Consider the following 21,272-nt stretch of genomic DNA (forward strand, 5'->3'; position numbering starts at 1 on the left):
GGGTTAAGTGACTTGCCCAGGGTCTCACAGTTAATAATTGTTATGTGTCTGAGGCTGGATTTGAACTCTATAAAGGTCTTTTTTAAAAAGACCCCAAACAACTCTGTGATTTAGGTGGTGCATTTTGATCACCACCACCTCACTTCAAAAATTAGGAAACCAAGGTAACTTTGATCACATAGCTAGTAAGTATCAGCATTAATTATTAAAGTGCACATGGAAGGGCCTTAAAAATGCTCGTCTGATTATATGTATTTGTATCTCTCAAAAGATGTATCACGTCTCTCCATAATTTCTGGCCACTGTGCTTTTCTTACAGCACCAAAAGAAAATAAATCTCAAGAGAAAAAGAAGCTCAAGCAGAACATGTGAGCAGTCTATCCTGGGAATCTCACGTGATCCCCTAGCGGGGCATTCTCCCCTTGTGGGAGAGAAGTCAAGCTTCACATACTGAGAACTCCCTTGAAAAATAAGGCCCGGGCAATCAGTCCCACAAACAGAAGACCCACGTGAAACTGGCGCCGCGTTCTCGCCTCACCTGATGCTGTTGTGCTCGTCTTCGGATCCCTGCTCTTCATCCGAGGTCAGGGGTGAGTAGTGCGCCCCATTCGTCTGGATCAGGGGCTTCTCCTTTTTCAGCACAGGAGGCTGGTCGTTGTCCTGGTAAGGAATAGGAGAGTTCTTCAGGGAGTTTTCAGGGGAGGAAATGGCTGTTATTTCTAAAGGCTGATTAATGTTATTGACCTAGGGATCAAAAACAAAACACACACCACAAAAACCCAATTAAATGTATTCTTCAAGCAGATCATGTCACCAAAACATGATTTTCAAATTACATTCTAATGTCACCTCTGAAAAATCACCTTCAAACTCCTCTCACTACAAACCTACAGGCCTAGAGTAGATAATTTCAGCAAAGTGCTGAGATTAAAGGTGGGTAAAAAAAAGAAGTAACATAACAGCAGAGAGAGCGCTTTATTTTAAGACTGGAGAAGGAGGATGGAATCCCAGCACTGACACGAACAATCTGACTCTCAGTAAATCACTTAATCTCTCAAGGCCTCAAATGACACACCTGAAAAACGAAAGGATAAGACAAAATGACCTGAGACAAGTTCCTTACAGAACCATTTTATTAACAGGAATGCATAAATGATTGACCTTTAGGTGCTAAATAAGGTTACAGCACAAGCAAGGTTGTCAATCCCTTGTGGCGTGAGAGGTCCCCATCAGCTCTAAAATGACTATTCTGAAGAAAAGCCAAGGCCACTGGTACCACAACGGACATGACTGACAGAATTCTGAGTTCCTGACACAGTCCATATCCTGCAGTTTGGTCCACTTGGAATGTCCAGGGTTCAATGCACATCCTGGGCCCTTTTTCCTACAACACACCCATTGGTGACAAGTAAACAAAACACATTTCTGGTTGCAGAAACATTCTCAAGCTTATGTGTTTGTTGCTACCATTTCACCACAACTTACTATCAATGTTAAGCTGCTCTAGGAAGTTTTTCAACACTCTGAAATTAGACACTGATTGTATCCACAGCAGCAATACGGATGGTGAAACTCACAGTTACCCCAAAGTTATCTTTCTGACAATAGAAACAACATACATACTAACACCAAGATCAAAAGGTCAGAGTCAGAGTCTGGGGAAATAGCTTTGCAACTCTACAGCTACCAGACTAGGGGAAAGGCAGCCCCTGACTTGTTTTCAATGGGTTAATGTTCTTGGCTATATGGTCTAGGAGAGGATCTGAGGTAGCCCTCAGCCCTTAAAATCCATGTGTCAAGCACCATATCCCTTCCTCCAACACAGAGGAATCCACAAACAAAGTCTCTTTTTCTTACCATAGAGTTGATGTTGAGGGGTGAGCCTGAAGACTGGGTGAAGAGGCCTGCCACCGACGGTAGGGGCTTGCGCTTGGGAGATACCGCAGAGTTCACACTGGGGTTCCCTGTGGAAGACCGCTTCCTTCTGCCCCTCTTCTTGCCCTCCTGCACACAAGCCTGTCCACAGTCTGTGCGGATGCTAGCTGTCAGAGGACTGTGTTTGTTGGAAGGAGACTGCTTCAGGTTCCCTGTATTGGTCGAGATTGTAAAGAGGATTCTTCTCTTGACTTCATTTTCAGGATCTGAAAAGCCTGAATCTAGTGGAAGATCCCCATTGTTACCTTCAGAGAACAATTTTGTAGTATCCGAGTACTGCAAAATCCCCATCATGCTTTGAGAAGCTCCATTGAGGCGCGGGCTGGCAGCAAGTGGGTGGGTTGGAGAGTTCTGGCCGGAGTTCCGGGACTGCATCATGAGTAAAGAAGGATGCTGTGGCGTAGAACTCCGTGAACCCACTGAATTAAAGAGGCTCCCTGAATTGGAGGAATCGTCTAGGGCTGCCTGCTCAGCACCATGGTTAAGATGGGCTGGGCTACTGGAAAGCGTTCCATTGACTGCCAAGGAGCCACTATAAGAAAAACCTGTTGGAGACATGGGTTATTATGGCAATATCCCACAAAATTTTGCACACCATTTTGAAATACATATATTATACCCAAAGTCACAGACAAAAATCATAAAGCCTCGCTTTTAGCATTTCATCCACCTGTTAAATATATTATCATAGAACTTAGATGTAGATTTGAAGAAGGGTTCTTAGAATGGCATCCAGAACTTTAAAAAAAAATGCCCTGATAAATATTTCAATCTAATTGGTCTCTATTATATCCCTGCATCTTTTGTGTATTTAGAAACATTCAGGAGTCCACAGGCTTAACCAGACAGCCAAAGAGGCCGATGTCACAAAAAAAAAAACCCTTAGAGAGATAAGTGTGCACTTTACACAAAGGTAGCTAAGGCCCAGAATTTAAGTCACCTGCATGAACTCAGAAACAAATACACATGAGAAAACTGAGGCCTAGGAAGTCACATCAGTAGTTAGCACCAGAAGCAGGATTTGAACCCAAGCCCTCGTATTCAAGTTACACGACTGTCTCCACATCATCATCTGGCCTCCAGGGCCTTCTGAGGTCCTACCCAGTTCTGGGTCTACAAACCTGTGACCTGGGTGTGTAAAGTGAGTGATCCCAGAGTCTCTGACACATAACAGCTAAATGACCTTGGGGAAGTAATTCTCTGTCTAGCAAACTCTGTAAGATCAAGTTGTAGAAGAGTTGGCCTTGATCAAAAGGCTGTACCCAAGGACCTAGAAGGCCACGTGTGGCTTCGAGGCTGCAGGGTCGCCACCCCTGCTCTATGAACAAAAAGCCCCTGTAACAATATACTTGGCCTAATGTCACGTTTCTGTAGAATCAGTGACCGATTCTGTCCCAAGTATTTTTAAGGAGTTGACACATTGCTACTCTGGCAAAGGAATCTCTGAGACAACTGCAGGAAGGGCAAAGAAGCGTTATATAAGAACAAGTTCCTATCAATGACAAATGAGTGGCTTTGCTTCAATGAGGGTGAAGGCCGATATTACTAAGGGTCACAGCTGTCCTTTCAGTTATGTCACTGAAGTTTACAACACCACCATCCTAGGTTCTCAGACACATTTCAATGCCATTCTAACTCAGCCAAGAAGAGCTTCCCCATTCATTGGGCTCCAGATCGAACTCTCAGATCTGCTACGGAAGCCAGGTGAAAGCACGATAGGAAATAAGAAGTGAACAGTCCATTGTGATTACAATTTCAAAACCCATATACCTTCCATTTGGGGCTATGAGAACGTGCGTGGAATCAGAGCTCTAGGAGAAGAAAGAGTCTTCCCCTGCAGAGGAGGGACTTCTGCCCCCAACACTGTGGCTCTGCTATGATCCTGCACTGTACGGGTTTCCATAGTGACGTGAAGGCCATCAACCTCAGAAGCCACAGAGCTGAGGCCCAGGAGACTCCAGGTAGGGGAATGAGTGCAAGGAGCTGAAAAGACTGGTCCATGGGCCACATAGGAGGGACCAGAGCCATCGCCTGAGTCAGGGTCAAGCACCTACTTTCCTCACTTCAGGCAAACCTTTCTAAGTCTCAGTCTCAGTCTCATTAGCCATGAAAGAGAAGGCTTTCCAGGTTTTAAATCTTATGGCCTGCTCTTATGACAAAAAGTTAATAATGAATGATAGATATACAGCTGTCAGTAAGGCTGGCATTTTTATCATTAATATGAAGGACCTACTGTGTACCAGGGATATTATCAGTGCTGACTATACAAGGACAAACAAGCTTGATTCACAACAAAATTATACTGAAACGTGGGAGACTATAAGTACACGTAAGATAAACACAACATGAAGTTAAACACATGTATATCAAACAATTCAATAGTCTAAGAGGGAGGAACGAACAGTTAGTTGGAAGGGACCAGCAAAGGCTTCCTGAAGAAGTCAGTGCTCGAGATTCATTCCAGGGCTCAGGGACGATCAGGGCAAGGGCACAGAGACAGAAGATGGAGTGCTGGGTACCTGTGGAGAGTCCCAGCCAAAGACAGAGGGGACGAGCCTGGGAAACGAGAAGGAAGGCAGCACCTCTCACAGCACCAGCTCTGTCTAGATGAGAGGGGGTTAGGGACTAAGGCCAGTTTAGTTCTAGAACTGGTGAGGTCCACTGGAAGTGTCCAACAGGCACTGAGTGACATGGGAAGGGAACTTGGGAAAGAGACAAAAAAGAGATACAGAAGTCTGGACTCATCCCTACAGACAGGGCAATGGGTGTAGAAGGCAAGAAAAGGTTTAGAATAGCTTCAGCAGGGAACAAGATTAGGGAGGAGTAAAAGGGCTAACCTTGCTACTGAGGCTGAATAAACTGAATTTGTCAGCAAGGCGGTGAGCCTTCCTCTAGCAGCTGGTAAGCAGGAACGGTGGGGGAAGGGAAAGAAGGGAGTGACGTAGGGCTGGGGTTTAGCAAGAGAAGGTGTCAACAAGACCAGGGAGCAAGAAAGTCTAGAGCACAGGAAAGGACCCCGGTGCAATGGCTGACTGGCGGGTCGAGCCTGGAAAGAAAGCAACAGTCATGGAGGTCTCAATGAGGGTCAGAAATAGGTTTACAGAGAGTGACGCAAGGGAAGACGTGGAGGGAAAAGAAATCACAGTCAAAGAGGACGGCAGAGCTTCTAATTAGGGAAGCTGAACATCTTGTGAGTAATGACAAGATCTAATATGTGACTGCCCCAGGTATGGTTAGAGTGGAATGAAGGTCTTGGAATTTGAGGTGAGGAACAAGGAGGTGACAAACAACGGACGGAAATACTCAATTCCCCTAGAATAAGGAAAGGAATTAGTGAGGAGCAGTGGGGTCAGGAAGCAGGAACTGAATGCCACGAGATGGACACAGAATGATGACACGGGCATGGAGGGACAGATGTACAACAATCACGAAAATCTGGACTGGGCAGTCATCAAAAGAAAGGTCGCTGAATGCACAGTTGGAGCCTGCAAGGAGAACAGAAATTCAAGTCCAGGACTGGGGCTGGGAATGCCAGGATTGAGGGAAGAGCGAAAGGGGGAGGGGGGGGAAGGGGAAAGGCGTACAGGGAGAGAGAGTACGTGCAAGCACATGTGACAGACAGATGAACAGACAGGTACACACGCACGCGCACGCACACGCACACACACCCACACCCACAGAGCCAGTACTGGAGAAACCAGTCAGGGATACAGGAGCCAGGCCGAGGTAATAATAGACGAAGAGGAGGGGATTGAGAACGGGTTTTCTTCACCATGAAACAGAAATTCCAGCAGGTGGAGTATAAAGAGCATGCAAAAGAAACACTGATGACTCTAACAGGTTGACAGAAATATTCCACCCACTTAGAAAACAAGATATTAAAGTGTATTGCCTCCTAGCACAAAATACAAAAAGCCCAAATGCCAAGGTGGTAGACAACACTAATTCTACCCCAGAACCAAATCCAAAGATTTACTAAAACCACAGGACAGCAATTCAGAAGTAAAGCCCCAGCTTAGGCTTGGGCTCAGCGACAATAGTGAAGCTGAGGTGTCCCGGGGTAGAATGACCATACCTGAGGTAGCCAAAGCAAGGGACTTGTTTCCTACAGCACTGTTCATACCATTATGGGAATTAGCACCAAACTGTTTTTCAAGTGTTGCTGAAGTAGATTCTCGATTCTGATGAACTGGACTAGGTGTGTTCCTCTGCAGAGGAAATGAATACACCTTGTAATTGAAGACAAATAACATATACTATCAAACATCTATTTGCAATTACCAAAAAATGTTAAAATAACCCATCCTAAAGAATAACAGTTTGACGACACAGAACTGAGCAGTACGCATGAGTCAGGCCTAGCACCAAGCTGGAATAACTGCTACGTGGAAGTCAAGGGTTTAAACTTTGCCCAAAACAACATTTCACTTCAGTGTTCCCTCCCAATACCACCCTCCCCACAAAAGGGGAAATAATATTTCTATAATATGGAAACCCAACTTTCCCCTGAAATGAAGCTCTCTACGCAATAATTCTGAGTCATCAATGCCACAGTCTCAGATTAATTCAAGTTGCATGCCTCTCAGTGGGCTAGAGAAGGACAAGGCAGAGTTGGGTAGACTGAAGCAGTGAGGAGTTGAAAGAGAAAGAAAGGAAATGAGTAAAAGGTAGACAGAGAGACTGTGTTGTACTCCACAGCCAACACGAGCAATCTGCCCTCGTAAAGAGACACCGAAGAGAATCCCCGGGAGGAGAAAGCAGGAGAGCCTGGGTATGAAGCACCAATGCTTCTACTCACCACTTTCTCCGCGCGGCTAGGCAACACTACACTGGCCAATGGGATACTGACGGGAAGTTTATTGGGCTGCACTGTGCTCAGAGGAATACTGATAGGGAGGCTGGTGATTGTTTCTCCATTGCTGGCATAGGCTCGCTCTTTTAAAACCTGTAACACAGAATGATTTTTTAAATACAGTAAAGCAAAGTCTCTAAGAGAATAAAACTGAGTCCTAACATACTAAAACCCAGGCCTACACATTACAGAAGGTGTGGGATCTGCAGCCACACTTTATTCCACCTTCATTCCTACTTTTTATTATTTCCTTTCCCATTTTTGCTCCTTCAAAAGAGTTTTGCTGAGATCTGTAAAATATTCTCTAGGCCAGCAGTTCTGAAACTTGTGGTCAGGAGACTTACAAGGGTGGGTCAGTGAGGTCAAAACTATTGTCATAATAAGATGCTTTCATTTCTATACAGTAAATATTGATAGAGATGATCCACATAAGTCAGAGTTGTTTGAAGAGAGCATGTACAGGGCTCCTGAGACCCAAAAGTTTGAGAACCACTGCTCTAGGCACTCTGATTACTAAAGTACCAAGTCTTAAGTTAATTTAGGTGATATTGTTAGTTTCGTTGCATTGGCACTGGATAGCCACGAGCAATGAATCAATACTCCTCCAATTACTTAATTTGATATTTATTTCTTTAAGGAACATGTTATAACTGCATTTATATAGAATGAGTGTGCTTTGCTAGTCTGACTCCAAGATGTTTTATGCATTCTGTAGCTATTCTGAACTGAATTTCCTTTTTTATTTTTCTCTCCTTATTCACTAAATAGAAGTATTGTCAATGCTTGTGAGTTTATTTCACATCCTAATACTTTGCTTGAAGCTATTAAGCTCCTCAATTTTTTTCTTTGTAGATTTCCCCATTAGGACCTAATTTTAAAATATATAAAAATATAGTAGAACAGACCACATAAGGAAGACTCCAAAAGCTGAATAATAATAACTCAGTGAACAATAAGCCTGAAAACAAAACTGCCTGGGAAAGAACTCTCTATTTGACAAGAAATGCTAAGAAATCTAGAAAACAATCTGGAATAAATTAGGTTTAGACCAACATCTTCCATATACCACAATTCAGAATTTGTCTCTCTGAGAAGGATCTACAACCTATGATATATCAACAACACATATATATAAAACAAAAGGCCATTCCCCCACAAATAGTAAAAAGCTATGAACAAAACATTCTCAAAAGAATTCCAATTATGACAGAAAGCTCCAAATCACTACCAATAGAAATGCAAATCAAAACAGGTCTGAGGTTTCACTTCATTCCCAGCAAGTCAGCAGAGATGACAGAAGGTATGGATAATCAATGTCAGAGGGGCTGTGGAAAGATGGGCACACTAACATGCTACTGGTAGAGTTGTCATTAGGTCCAACTATTATGGAAAAAATGTTGGGATAATGCTAAATTAAACTGCTAGACACATCCCTGCAGAGAAGCAAAGAAATGGAGACAAACAGTGACATGCATCACTGCACCACAAGAGCCGAACATGAAGAATACACAAGATGCACAGCTAGACTAATGCGGATGGATGCGAAGAAGTAAACAGAATCAGGAGGACAATACACATGATGACTACAACAAGCTGAATGGAAAAAACAAGAACAAAATCAGCACAACTGAAGATGCAAAATGATCAGTGACGAAGCTGGGCCCTAAAAAGAGATATGAAAAGGCACCTCCTGCCCCTCTGGAGCAGGGTTTGGGGTCTGAGTGCAAACAACACACAAAACGTGAGATGCGCTGGTTGTGTGGGTTAGCTTATCTCCCCCTCTTTTCTGATTTTTTTATAAGGGATCAAAATGCAGGTGATATAAAAACAAACGTTAAACAAAAATTTTATTGGAAATGAAGCTAACCAGACAGGCAGGCACTCAGCAGCAAAGGGCACTCTTCCTCCAGCAAAATGGAACCCTAGCCTCAGCAATGGAGAACATTCTGTTAGAAGCCATGACCTATCCTGAGATGACATAAATTCACCCTTTCAAAAATCCTCACCTTGTCACTGCTCTTCTCTCCTGCAATCTGTAAGGCCGAGGGAGAGGAAGGCCGAGTTTCCTGAGGGCTCAGCTTTAGGCCATTTGACATACCAGGACTTTGATATGTCAGGCCATTCTCTTTTGCATGTTCAGCTCTGGAACAAAGAGGCACCAAGTTCACGTCTGGTTCACGTGCGCCCTCTCACATGAGGCCGATCCTTAGCCCCCTCCCTCCCTAGATACTGCTTTGTTAATGACTTGTCAATTTCCCTCGGCAAAGTGGGTTATACTTCACCCCAGTAGAACATAAACCCCCTGAGGTCAGGGGCTGTTTGATCTTAGTATCCCCAGTAGGTGTGTAAGGGAAGCGGGGTGCTGGCTACCAAAGGATTCAGAGGATCCAAAGTTCTTTGGTAAGAATGGTAAGCTTAACTCTTGAATTCTCTAGGCACAAACGCATACAAGGGAGACTAAACCACCATTACTTTCTTTCCCCTCTTCCGTTCTCTCCCTGACATCCCAAAACACACATTTTTGCTCACCTGTGGTGTATTTCATTAGCTGTAGCTTTTCCATGGACTACATGATCCTGATTCAAGTGTCTCCTTAGGGCTAACTTAGCAGGGGAATACCTGGTGTAATCAGGTAAGGACAAACTCGACAGCTTGTCTGCCTTCTGTCTGTTGTTATGAATGGGGGTGCAAGGAACTATTTCTTGGTCCAGGTGGGAGGTCAGATACTGTGGAGTGTTTTGTTTGGAAGAAGGTCGGCTAAGCATACTATGGATCTCATAGGTGGTCGCATGGCCATTCATAGAGAGTTCGGGGCTCATGCTATTGAGGTGGGGCAAGGACAACTTGGAGCACTCCAAGTCCAGCTGGAACCTGGCAGGGTCAGCCTCCAGCTCTCGGCTGAAGCTGCTTTTGCTTCGCAGGTGGACGGACAGGGCCTCATCAGCCGGCGCGGAGGATTTCAGCTGCAGTAGTTCCTGCTGCCTTTGGCTCTTCTCAAGCTCCACAATGCTGATCTTTACAACAAAGAGGATCAAGGGACACACAATGAAAGGCGGCGCCCAGAAGACCAGGTTCCCCCCCTTCCAGGCCTCCCCCGAGACATTTCCCCGTAGCAGCTTCTGAAGCAAAGTTATCTTGTCAAGGGCCTGAAATAAAAGAGGCTTTGATCCACTGCGCAGAAAGCAGAGGGCTAAATACAGACCACTGCCCTAACATGAGACAAAAGGCACGTGGACGCTAGAAAATGACATTACAGTTCGAAAAACATGTTTGCCGTGAAAATATCCCGTTTCCTTCAAGTCAAGTAAGTTTCATTCATTATTATAAATGTTTGCTTATCTCAATCTTGAAATGACCAATAACAAAAATGAATACAATTAAAAGCAAAACAATAAGCCCATTGAAAATTTTAGATAATTAAACAGTTTTATAAAGTGCTTTCCTGACAATGACTTTGAGCTAAGTTATACTAGTATTCCCCCCTTGACAAATGAGAAAACTGAGGCTAAGAAGATATGAAGATATCAAGGGGCTACTAACGGTTCTGTTGTTTTTTGGGGGTTTTTTGCTAGGCAATGGGGTTACATGACTTGCCCAGGGTCACACAGCTAGTGAGTGTTATATGTCTGAGGCCGGATTTGAACTCAGGTCCTCCTGACTCCAGGGCCAGCGCTCTGTCCACTGCGCCACCCAGCTGCCCCAAATGGTTTGTTTTTCTATAGCGTTCTAAAGTTTGAAATGCTCCTTCTATAGATCTTATCTCATTTCATCCTCCCAAGAGCCCAATGAGCTAGCTATTAGAATAACAATCCCTCTTTTACACAGAGGGAAGTCTGAGGATGAGAAAGCTTATTCATTTGCCCAGGGTCAGATAAGCTAGCTAAGTGAATGACATGGGATTCAAAACTTGGGTCTTCTTCCTGTCAGCGAGTACAACACTCTGTCCATTATGCTCCAGCTACCTTTAGAGCAGAAGCAGAGTCACGACAAGTCTTCCAGGTTCATTATTAAACAGAATTTGCATGTCTCAAAAGCATGTTTTATAACACGATCACTAAAAAAGGTCTAAACTTCTAACCACATTAAAGCCAACTGAAGCCAAGCCAAAGAACTCACATCACATTCCATGCCACTACCATTTATTGAGCTGTACGTTCAAACTCCCTGAGGAGCTTTATCAGCACTCCCACAGCACAAAATGCCAGGAAGCCCGGCTGACCAACGTAGTGGATCTCGCCCACTGCCCAATGTCAGAACAATGAGGAGAAGCCGGTGAATCAGATTAGAAGAGTGACTTTCAGAATGCAAAGGTGCCTAAAGATGTATAACTTTCCTGCCTTTCCTGCCAGAAAGAAAATCTGAATCTGCAAATAGGGCCAAGAAGCTAAACATGGTCCCATAATAAATGAGACAGTTATCAACACTAGTGATATTTCAGAATTATTGTGCCATAAAGTAAAACCAGCAGTGTGTTAAGAACTCTGCACATGCGGTATATGCTTCAGACCTGGGACGGCTGGCTGGAGAGAAGTAATCTTCTTAGAGTCATCGAATGTACACAATGCCAGGGCAACCACAAATCAAGAGATCAATTTCTCTTGTCACCCATACGCACTCCAAATACTGCTTATGATCAGGTAATTAACTACCCAGTTTCTTAACTGTTTGACAGTCAAATGATACTTAAGAATGACGGGACTCTAGCGATACCACACTGAGCTACCCAACACTCAGTATTCAAGGAAAAACACTTCTATGTGAAGGTTAGCTGTCCTGATCACTCCACGCTGCACACACACATACTGTCACTTCGTCCTGTGTTACATGTCTTTCTCAAGTTTAAAACTATTGTTGGGTTAAAAAAAAAAACTTCACATGGCCACGAATCCTGGTTCTGGTACTCACACCACTTCTGCGATCCTGGGGAAATCCCTCACACCCTTCAGACTTCCATCTCCTCCCGTGAGGTGGCTGGACGGACTAGATAATGAGGAAGGTTCCTGCCAATTAACACCACGTGATGTGGCTACACTCTCACCCTGGCCACAAGTGCCTACCTGAAGTTCCAGACAGTGCTTTTGCTTCTCAGAAATTTGATTCTTCAGTGCCTGCTTCTCCTTCAGCAAATTTTCCAGTGAGAGAGTAGACCAATCCAGCTTGAGCTCTTCACACCGAGCCTTAAGCTAGAGGGAAAAGTCAGGGAAGGATTAGTAAGAACACAACAAAATTCCCTTGTACTTGTCTTCTCTCTAAAATGTGAACATATACCATAATAAAGTGGAAAATACCAACAAATTCCAAGGTTTTTTCCAAAGAAATAAAGATTTATCTTGCTGATAACCAATACTATTTATCCCCCTACAACACAGAGAAAAACTATTAAGTACAAAAGGACATGTGGCTAAAATGAAACTAAAATAGGCACTGAGAGACTTCAGGAAGAAAACATAGTTGCCTACAATGAATTCAAGTCATTATCTAGATATGGCTTATGGATGTGGCTGCTAAGTTACAATCAGGATATAAGAAAAAAGTGAAGAACACAAAAGATATGTATTTCCCAAGACCTGGGTACACAGTCAAGTGTCCTAACTGTGAGTCATTATGAAACACATTCTTAAAGGGACAGTTGGCAAGTACTCAGAGAAAGGGAAGCAGTGAAGACTATCAGGCAGCACAGGCTCATTAAGGAAAAATAAGGTGGTGGAATGGCTTCATTATAGAATTAATTAACAGACTAGTAGAATAGTTCCAACAATACTGGAATAGGGGGCTTATCTTTCTATAGCCCCACCCACATTGATGACTGTCATCTTTACCAATGGGGGGGGGACCTCTGGCCCGTTTTACTTTCCTCTTATTCTTTCACAGTTGTGTGTCTTGTGCAGGTAATAATACAATCAAAGAAGTGGCAAGAAATTGCGGCCATCTCTAAATGATCAGCCCTTGAATAAAATACGGCTATTATCACAGGATGGACACAGAGACAGGAGAATTTAAAAAAAGAACTGACAGCTTAAGGCCTAGGAGGACACACATCATCACAACTCTTCCACAGAGCTGATACACACCCATATGCAAAGAATCATAGACACCAACGTTGGAGGTGCTGTGTGAAAATAGGAACATTACACTGTTGGTATTGGTGTTAATGTTAAGGTCATGAGCTCATAGAAAACAGCACCCAATGATGAGAGAAAAGATACGTCATTGTGTTGATCCATCAATCCCACTACCGGCTTTAGAGTCCAATCTCAAGGAGGAAAAATAAAGAATAAAAAGAACACACCCTTTTTACAATAAGAAAAAAAAAATCTGAGCTCATCATCTGGGAAATGGCTATGTTTCAAGAATGTAATGAAATGTTTACTTTATGCTAAGAAATTGCAAATATGAGAACTCCAAAGTCTTCCCATGTTGCTCTAAACAGAAGCAGAGTCTGGGTGAAAGTAGAACTAGGAGAATATACAAAGTGACTTATGATTATGTAAATGAATAAACAAATACAGATCAAATACAGGTGACAAATGCTGGGTCCAGATGACTAGAAAAAATACTTTCCACTTATTGTGAAGAAACTGCAAACTATGACTGAAATGTTACATGTTCTTTCAAGAAAATTCGACCTGTCAGATGGTTTTAATTTTTAAAAATTTTAGTGAAGAATACTGAACATGAGTGTTAGCCCAAAAAAAAAAAGGCATGTCAAAACAAATCATCACTAAAACATGCTTTAATTTTAAAAATCATACTAACCAGTTTTCTAGCTTATAAGAATGCTCAACTCAAACAAGATTCTCTCTCTCTCTTCTTCTTTTTTTTTTTTTTTTTTTTGGTGAGGCAATTGAGGTTAAGTGACTTGCCCAGGGTTATACAGCTAGTAAGTGTCTGAGGCTGGATATGAACTCAGGTCTTCCTGACTCCAGGGCTGGTGTTCTATCCACTGCGCCACCTAGCTGCCCCAAGATTCATTTTTAAAAGAAATGTGATTTTCACTTAATTTTTGTTTTCACTCAAATACACAAAATTGGGATTATGGTACCCTTCAATTCTTGATTGGAAGGCGTTTGAGTTACAGGAATGTCCTTACCAGCTGCAAGCTTTGGTTCCTGAGTTCACTGTTATCATTTTCTAGCTGCTTTGTCTGTTCTTTTAGCTGTTGGTTGTGAGCAGAGATCTCTTTCTGAGCTTGTATCAGATCATTGTAGGTCAGAGCCTTAACTCCCAACTGGAAGAAAATACATTTATATAGTATATAATTACATAATGACGAAGGCTATAAAACTCAGTCATGTAGGCCAAAACGTGCCCAACTCCGAGAATGAGCCATGTGTTATGTGCGGCTCTCCCTGAAGGATTCTAAAGATATGGAGCCTACTACCCCGCAGAGGCTGAAAATCCTGCTGCTTCTGGACAGCCTCTAATTGTCAGCAAGTTCTTCTTGACATCCAGCCTAAATCTGCCTCTTTGCAACTTCTGGCCATCTGGCCACTTCCTGGGGTAGCACACAAAGTACACAAGGCGATGGGCTCATTTCCTCACAAGCAGCTTCACGAGCTGATGGTCTACATATGAAGAGAATGACTTCACAGCCAAACCAGCGGCAGCCCAACACCAAACCTGCCAGCCAGCCTATCAGCAGGCCCTACACAAGAACTGAGAGGGGGAGGCAAAGGGAAGGGACTCCTTACAGACAGTGCATCACAGAGATGCAGAGAAGAGTTTATGCTTTTACAGAAACAGGACACACCCCCAACATGCATATGTTATGTAGTCACAATCCTGTCTCTATCCTGTGATATGAATATGCAAATACAATGACCCCCAGGTGGGCCCACTCCAACCCAACTGTACCCATACCTCATCAAGTTTCTGTTGAAACAGTCTCTTGATCTCCTCTTTTTGAGCCTGACAGTGGCTGAACAACTGCTGGGCTGTGCCTAACAACTGAGTGTTCTTTTCCTGCAAGGAAAGGGAACACAAAGAAATAGGAAGGTGCCAAAACCCATGTCAAGACAAGCACATGGCATCAGAAAAGATGGGAGAGCTGGAACTAAGAAAACAGAGACAAAACAAGATGGAGAGCAAACTGCAAGACAGCCTGGAATAAGAGAAAAAGGAGGGTCTCTATCCGACGCCAACCCTGCCAATGTGTGACTAAATTAGGTGATGCTGGAGCAGCCTCAGTTTCTTCTCAAAGACAGGATGAAGAAAGAGGGCTGGGCTGGGGGACCTTCAAGGTGCTCATCTCCACCATGACCCTAGGGCTTCATCTATTAACTAGTTTAAGTCTCCAACGGAAGGCCCAGAGCTGGTACATGTGCTGCTTTCTCCTGATTTCTATGAAACTCTCTCCCACTGTGAATCATGGCTAAATGAGCAACAGATGTATGATAAATCTCATCCTCATACTGACCCAGGAAAAGCCTGAAAGCACAATGAGAGGCACTTCTCATGAAAAGGAATATCACTTTATTCTCTTAAAGGAGAACAGATGTCTATTACTGCAATGCCTCGCAAGCTCCAGAAATGCTTAGATTGAATTACGGGGTTCATCTACTGCGGCCAGGTGATAGATTGTTCGAGTCAAGTGAGAGAAACACAGTTAAGTGTACATTAGCAAACCAGAAAAAAATTTATGTTTAATTCTCAATAAAAATTAAATTTGGACTCTGATAAATCAGAAAGCACTTCAGGAGTTTATATCTAACATTAAAATTTTAATTGAAAAAACATGACTTTCGAGCCGGGCACTGTGGTAAAAACTGGTGACGTAAAAACATCAAACAAAAAAGTCAGAACAAGCCAGAAGGGGGAAGGAAGGGCAACACAGGGAAGGCTTCCAGAAATGACACTGCCAAGTATGGAAATGATGCACATCTTTTGTCTCAAGGAAAAGACTGACAGGAGGAAAGTTAACCGGGCACTCTGGTTAATTTGTAAAAGGCAGAGAGAAGGGAGGGCAGTATTCTTGCCTTCCTCTCAATCTGTCTAAATGGCATGCATGGACATAGTTTAAATCAGGTTTGACAGCACCTGGTGAGCAAAGAAGGACATAAGAGAAGCTTGACACTATTTCAAAAAGTACCTTTCAGGCTGTTCCATAATCACAGCGGCCACTACATACCAAGACATCCTGAACCCGACTTGGGGTTGAGTCCATTATACCTCTCAATTCTGTTCTATTTGGACACCTACCTTGCCATTTTTCTGATCTATGGTAGAGGCTGGGAAAGATGCAGAAAAGGCACATCGAGAATAGGCTGCATTACGGACCAGATGGTGCTTTGGGCCACATTTTGCCACACTCACCTTTTCCTGCTCCACCAGCTGCTGCAGGTTTGCCTTGTACTGAGGGGTTTTCATGTAGGCCAGGAACTGCAGGTACTGAACCTTAAATGATTCTACAAAGGAAGAAAGTACATTTAATTAAAGCAACTAATGAACCAACACACATTCATTAAGTAAGCACCTACTATAACACACAAATTCCAACCATTTTAGGGACAAGAGGGAGAAAGAAAGGGTGAAGAATATTTGACTTCATTCCGTACTAAGTAAAGCCGGAAAGAGGAAGCTTTTCTCTTCTCTATCATGAAAGGTCAGCACACCCAGAAAGTCTCCCCTCTGTGCATGAGTCTTTGAGCTACAGCAACGGGTGGTTGTCAGGTCCTTCACTAAGTGTCTCCCCACCTGCGGCAGGAAAGCAGCAAGCATCTGAGCGCTTCTATCTCCCAGAACTGACCTTGAGTGTCAAGAGCCAAGCCAGGGCAAAAAAGAGCAGATTTCCTCCTTCCCACACTTCGGGTTTACTTGTGGGGTGATTCTGCGCAACTTGATTCAGTCAAAGGGTCCCTTCCCCCACCCAGTACCCACTCCCATTAACTGAAGCTTTCAAAAGAGTTCTGGAGTGGCAGCTAGGCGCCACTGTGGATAGAGCACCGGCCCTGGAGTCAGGAGGACCTGAGTTCAAATCTGGCCTCAGACACTTGAAACTTACTAGCTGTGTGACCCTAGGCAAGTCACTTAACCCCGACTGCCTCACCAAAAAGAAAAAAAGTTTTATTTGGCTATCTATTTCTCCCCACCTTCACCCTATCTTTTCCTCTCCTGTTCAGTTAAGTGGCTGATTTAAAATCTCCACTCCCATCTACCCCCTTCTAAATTCTGCAGGAGTTTTTGAGTGACTCCATTTTTTCTAAGAATAATTTCTCTGCTTTTCTATTCCAGAGTATTCTGAAACTATACTCTCTGATAAATGGACTAAATTCTTATTTATTCCTTCTTTAATATATTTCTGTTCCTAGTGGAGTTAAATTTCTAAAATACACAATTTAAAAATTCTCTTCTAACCAAATACCATACCATTTCCCCTCTTTTTTTCCCCATTACACCACACTCACAAAATATTAAATCATGAAGTAAAGTGAACACTAGCAGTATCCCATGGTAGAAAATACAACATCCTAAATCATGTGGTACAATTCTACTCCAATGTCGCCATGACATTCTCTTTCCCATTGGCACTATCATTTTATTTAAGCCCATATCACCTATCTACAACCCAACTATCTGGGTGCCCCTAAGAGCTCAGATTTCCTCTCCTACAGCAGGATACTGTTCGTGGAGGCACAACACTCCTGGGGAATGGAGTCTCCCAATATACCAACTAATTCCAGACTGAACCCAACTACTATCACAGACATATACCCCTTCTGCCAGTAGAGGGCTCTTCACTGGATTCCCTCCCCCCCCCCCTTTCACTTGCCCACTTTTAATATCACCTGCCTCTTCCAATTTCCTGCAGAGTCCCTCCTCTTGCTAAGAGGGCCCCATAGCAGAAATGGCCTTGTGTCCAGCTCTACCTCCAGTCCTATCATAACTATTTCCCACTGGTGCTGCCATCTATCTCATCTCTGGGTCCATCTCTCCTCCACCCTTCTGGTGAGTTTTAGTTAAATCAATCTTCTCTTTCTCATTCTTTATAATAAGGGATGGATTTCAAGGGTTACAGCGGTTAACTCTCAAGGGTTACAAGAGCTAACCAAGATAATATGGATTTTTTTTTTATAAAGCAGCGATTCTGTTCAGCTAGCTCCACCCTGGTCACGAATCAGATGGAGAACAAACATACTAAAATCACCGAAACATTTTTCTGATCTATGAAACTTGCAGTTGTCACCTATGCAGAAACATTTTGGAAGAGAGAGCCAATAGGACGCAGCAATTAGAACATTTCTCATAATGCTACTTAATGTAATGGAATGACATCTTGGAAATCACAAGACTGACTAGCACTGGTATGCTACCTTTCACAAAAGAGATGTGATAATTTCCACGTGGTTGAAACCAAATGAGAATTTGGGAAGCCCCGAAGAAGACAGTACCAAGAGACTGTATTCCAGGTATAGGAAAAAGGACAGACTGAGGCAAGGGTGGAGCAAAAGGCCAGATTTTAACTTGTTTGGGCCAATATTTCCTCTAATCCTTAGCCCCTGCGAGACTTTCCAACAGATGTGAGCTAGTATATTAGCTAAAGAAAAATAATTAAGAGTGGATGACTATCAAATTACTTCCGCAGACAATCCTAATACGCCTCCTCTGAGGAGGCTGGAGACCTGAAAGCAGAAGGCTCTGGGATCTGGTAATCCTTTAAACCATCTAGGACTCCAACCCAAAGTATGAACCCAACGTAGCCTGATTCACACTAACCCTGGAAAGCACAGGCCAGGTGACAGAAGAAAAGCATTTTTATTAACACATCTGTAGACAAAAGAGACATTACCTAATAGCTTCTGGAGTGCAGGTGGGGTTGGAGTTGCCAATAGCTGGTTGGAGGAATGCCGTTGTACTTTAGGAGGTAGTTGATAATATGGACTATGAGGTGACTTGTATGCATCTAAGTAGAGAAAACAAAATATGTTCCATAGTTGAAGGAAAAAAATTGGAGAAGTCAGAATCCTGGCTGAATTTTATCCTGTGAGGCTTTTTGTATTTTTGGACGAACCAATTCCCATCCTGTAAATGTGAAGGTGAATTCTATTCACAGCATACAAATAAATAACCCTCGACTGCCACTTCTCAATTCGTTATACTGCAATGTCATACTGGAATATTGTATAATCAGGGAAGGAGGGAAGAAGGAAGGTGACTGCAAACGTCATCAAAGTGAGAACCATGACGGAGGAGACCAAGAGCACCGGATTTTGGTTCACACAACGAACAGCATACAAATAAATAACCCTCAACTGCCACTTCTCAACTCGTTATACTGCAATGTCACACTGAAATACTGTGTAATTAGGGAAGGAGGGAAGAAGGAAGGTGACTGCAAACGTCATCAAAGTGAGAACCATGACGGAGGAGCAAGAGCACCGGATTTTGGTTCACACAATGAACAGCAATGAAGAAGGACCAGATAGTGCTCTATCCACCAGAAATACCAGTTTGTGACCACTGTTCTCTTTTCCCAACTTCTTTAAAGAACAGTAATGAGAAGAACTAGTGTTAACTGGGGAGAGGAAGGAAAAGACATCTTTTGAACAAACTGGTTTGTACCCTATGATTCTTACAAGAGTCTAGGGGCTGCCATAATTGACAAACATCATGTTCAATATGCCCATGATCATAACATCAACTTCACATATGACAGAAGCACAGAACATTTTACAGACAGTGAAACTGTGGCAGTGAGGTTAAGTGGTCCTAGGATTCTCAGGTTCAGATCTGCTTTGACGTAAAGTAGACTAGGAGGACTAAAAGGACAAAATGAACATCTCATGGGTCTCTCTTCCTTGGACTCTCCTCTCTCTCTTCCTCCATACCCCACCTTAGTTAGGAGGAGAAGCATAATTTCAACAGTTCAGGGAGCTGATAAAGAAAAAACGACAACACACCCCCTTCTAAGCAGATAAGCAAAAGCTAGGTAAACACATAGCTTATGAATGTTTTGGACACTGAAAGAGAAAATGAACGGCCCGGCGTTCCATAGTCAGCATCTTTCAACAGATAAACTTTTACACAGTGCTTTCTCATTGCACTGTGTTTCAGATACATACTATTTGCTGGAAAACGTTTCACATGGAAAATGGAAAGAGGAAAGCAGAACTAAGATTGTCCTTCAAAAAGGACAAGATCCTTCTCTTCCTGGCCTACCCAGCTTTCCCCAAATATAAGCTTTCCATGGTTCTGTGGCTGTTGAAAACGTCAGCTTTGGGCAATGCTGAGGATTCCAAGTCCCTTACCCTGAGGAGAGGATGCAGCTGCCTGGGACACAGTCTGAGCATGCAGAAGCTCCAGTGCACTTGGAGTCTTCTTGGGTTTCCGTTCAGGGTTTGCAGCACTCATTTTCTTGGGGCGTCCACGTTTTCTTCCTGCCATCTTCCTTCCTTTTTTGTTTAATTTCTTTTTGCGAGGCTTGGAAGGAGATGGCTTTTTAAGAGCAGCCGTCCCATTTTTATCTTCTTCAGCACCAGAATCCTAAAGAAAAGTGGGGGGTGGGGATGGGGGTCAAATAGAAAGAAAAGTACAAGAAACAAGGCTCCCACAAAGCAGGTTGGGTTGGGTCAGAACTCTCCCAGCCCAAAGGTTTAAAAATCGATACTATGTAACACCAAAGGTAGAGTCACTTTAACTTCAACACTTCAATTCTTGCTTTTCTGGTTAACTGTCATTTCTCTTCTCCAGAGCCAAAAAAAGGATTCATCAAGTAGTGTCTGTTATTTATTGACTATCCAGGGCCTCAGTGGCCGCACCGTCACCAACGGTTATGGACCTGAGGACTCCTCTGCATGTAATTGTGTTCTCTTCAGTTACATGAATGATGAGCTCACACTTCTAGAACGCTTTTAAGGTATGCGAATCCATTTATAGCTATTATTTATTTGATCATCAAAATAACCCGGTAGAAAGTGAAGGTTAGGAATATTCTTATTTTCTAAAGAGAAAACTCAGGCTGAGAGAATTTCAGTCCTGACCTGCCCACGGGCACAGAACTAGCCTAAGGAAGTGTTCAGAGCCAAGTCTCCAGACTCCAAGTGCAGCCCCCCCCAGACTAGGTCAGGCTGCCCCTTTTGTTGGAGCCACTTCCAATTTCAATAAACGATGGCTGCAATTAGCCTGGAGACACTGTGAAATCAGACTTTCTGTCAAGGACATCTGAAAACCACAAGGTAGGATAAAATCCGGCAATCTGTGAGCATAAGCATGTTTTCCTTCCACAAGGTCCCACCCAGGCAGACATTTACCACTCGAGGCTCCAAGGCCACAGCTCCCTTGTTTTCCGGGACCTTCGTTGGAGTCGTCGTGTTGCTCTTGCTTTCTCTTTGCTGTCGGCGGCGGGCTGCCTCCTGCTCCTCCTAAGAGGGGACATCACAGCGTCAATGCACCGTACACACGGAGCCATGACCTGAATGCACAACTGCTCAATACTGTGTCCAAACCCAGCCGCACAAACAGCCAGGCACTTGTGTGCAAGCACGCTCTC

General features: G+C 43.4%; 1 protein-coding gene across 5 annotated transcripts in view; it reads right to left on the minus strand.

Annotated features, from left to right (window-relative positions):
* DOT1L (DOT1 like histone lysine methyltransferase) overlaps positions 1-21,272 on the minus strand; it is a 114,989-nt gene that overhangs the window by 21,228 nt on the left and 72,489 nt on the right. For 3 of the 5 annotated variants that reach the window (XM_021009100.2, XM_021009098.2, XM_021009104.2), the window contains 13 exons: positions 21,034-21,144; positions 20,032-20,266; positions 18,573-18,686; positions 16,100-16,191; positions 14,648-14,749; positions 13,878-14,015; positions 11,845-11,970; positions 9,317-9,801; positions 8,794-8,929; positions 6,734-6,880; positions 6,011-6,143; positions 1,858-2,480; positions 539-744 (listed from right to left, as the gene is read on the minus strand). In XM_021009100.2, the coding sequence (XP_020864759.1) occupies positions 539-744; positions 1,858-2,480; positions 6,011-6,143; positions 6,734-6,880; positions 8,794-8,929; positions 9,317-9,801; positions 11,845-11,970; positions 13,878-14,015; positions 14,648-14,749; positions 16,100-16,191; positions 18,573-18,686; positions 20,032-20,266; positions 21,034-21,144 (2,648 nt within the window). The remainder of the gene's footprint in view (positions 1-538; positions 745-1,857; positions 2,481-6,010; positions 6,144-6,733; positions 6,881-8,793; positions 8,930-9,316; positions 9,802-11,844; positions 11,971-13,877; positions 14,016-14,647; positions 14,750-16,099; positions 16,192-18,572; positions 18,687-20,031; positions 20,267-21,033; positions 21,145-21,272) is intronic. The other 2 variants (XM_021009103.2, XM_021009102.2) reach the window with 2 other exon arrangements.

This window comes from Phascolarctos cinereus, unplaced genomic scaffold, assembly GCF_003287225.1.
Source record: "Phascolarctos cinereus isolate Bilbo 61053 unplaced genomic scaffold, phaCin_HiC Scaffold_4;HRSCAF=312, whole genome shotgun sequence".
NCBI classification, from domain to species: domain Eukaryota; kingdom Metazoa; phylum Chordata; class Mammalia; order Diprotodontia; family Phascolarctidae; genus Phascolarctos; species Phascolarctos cinereus.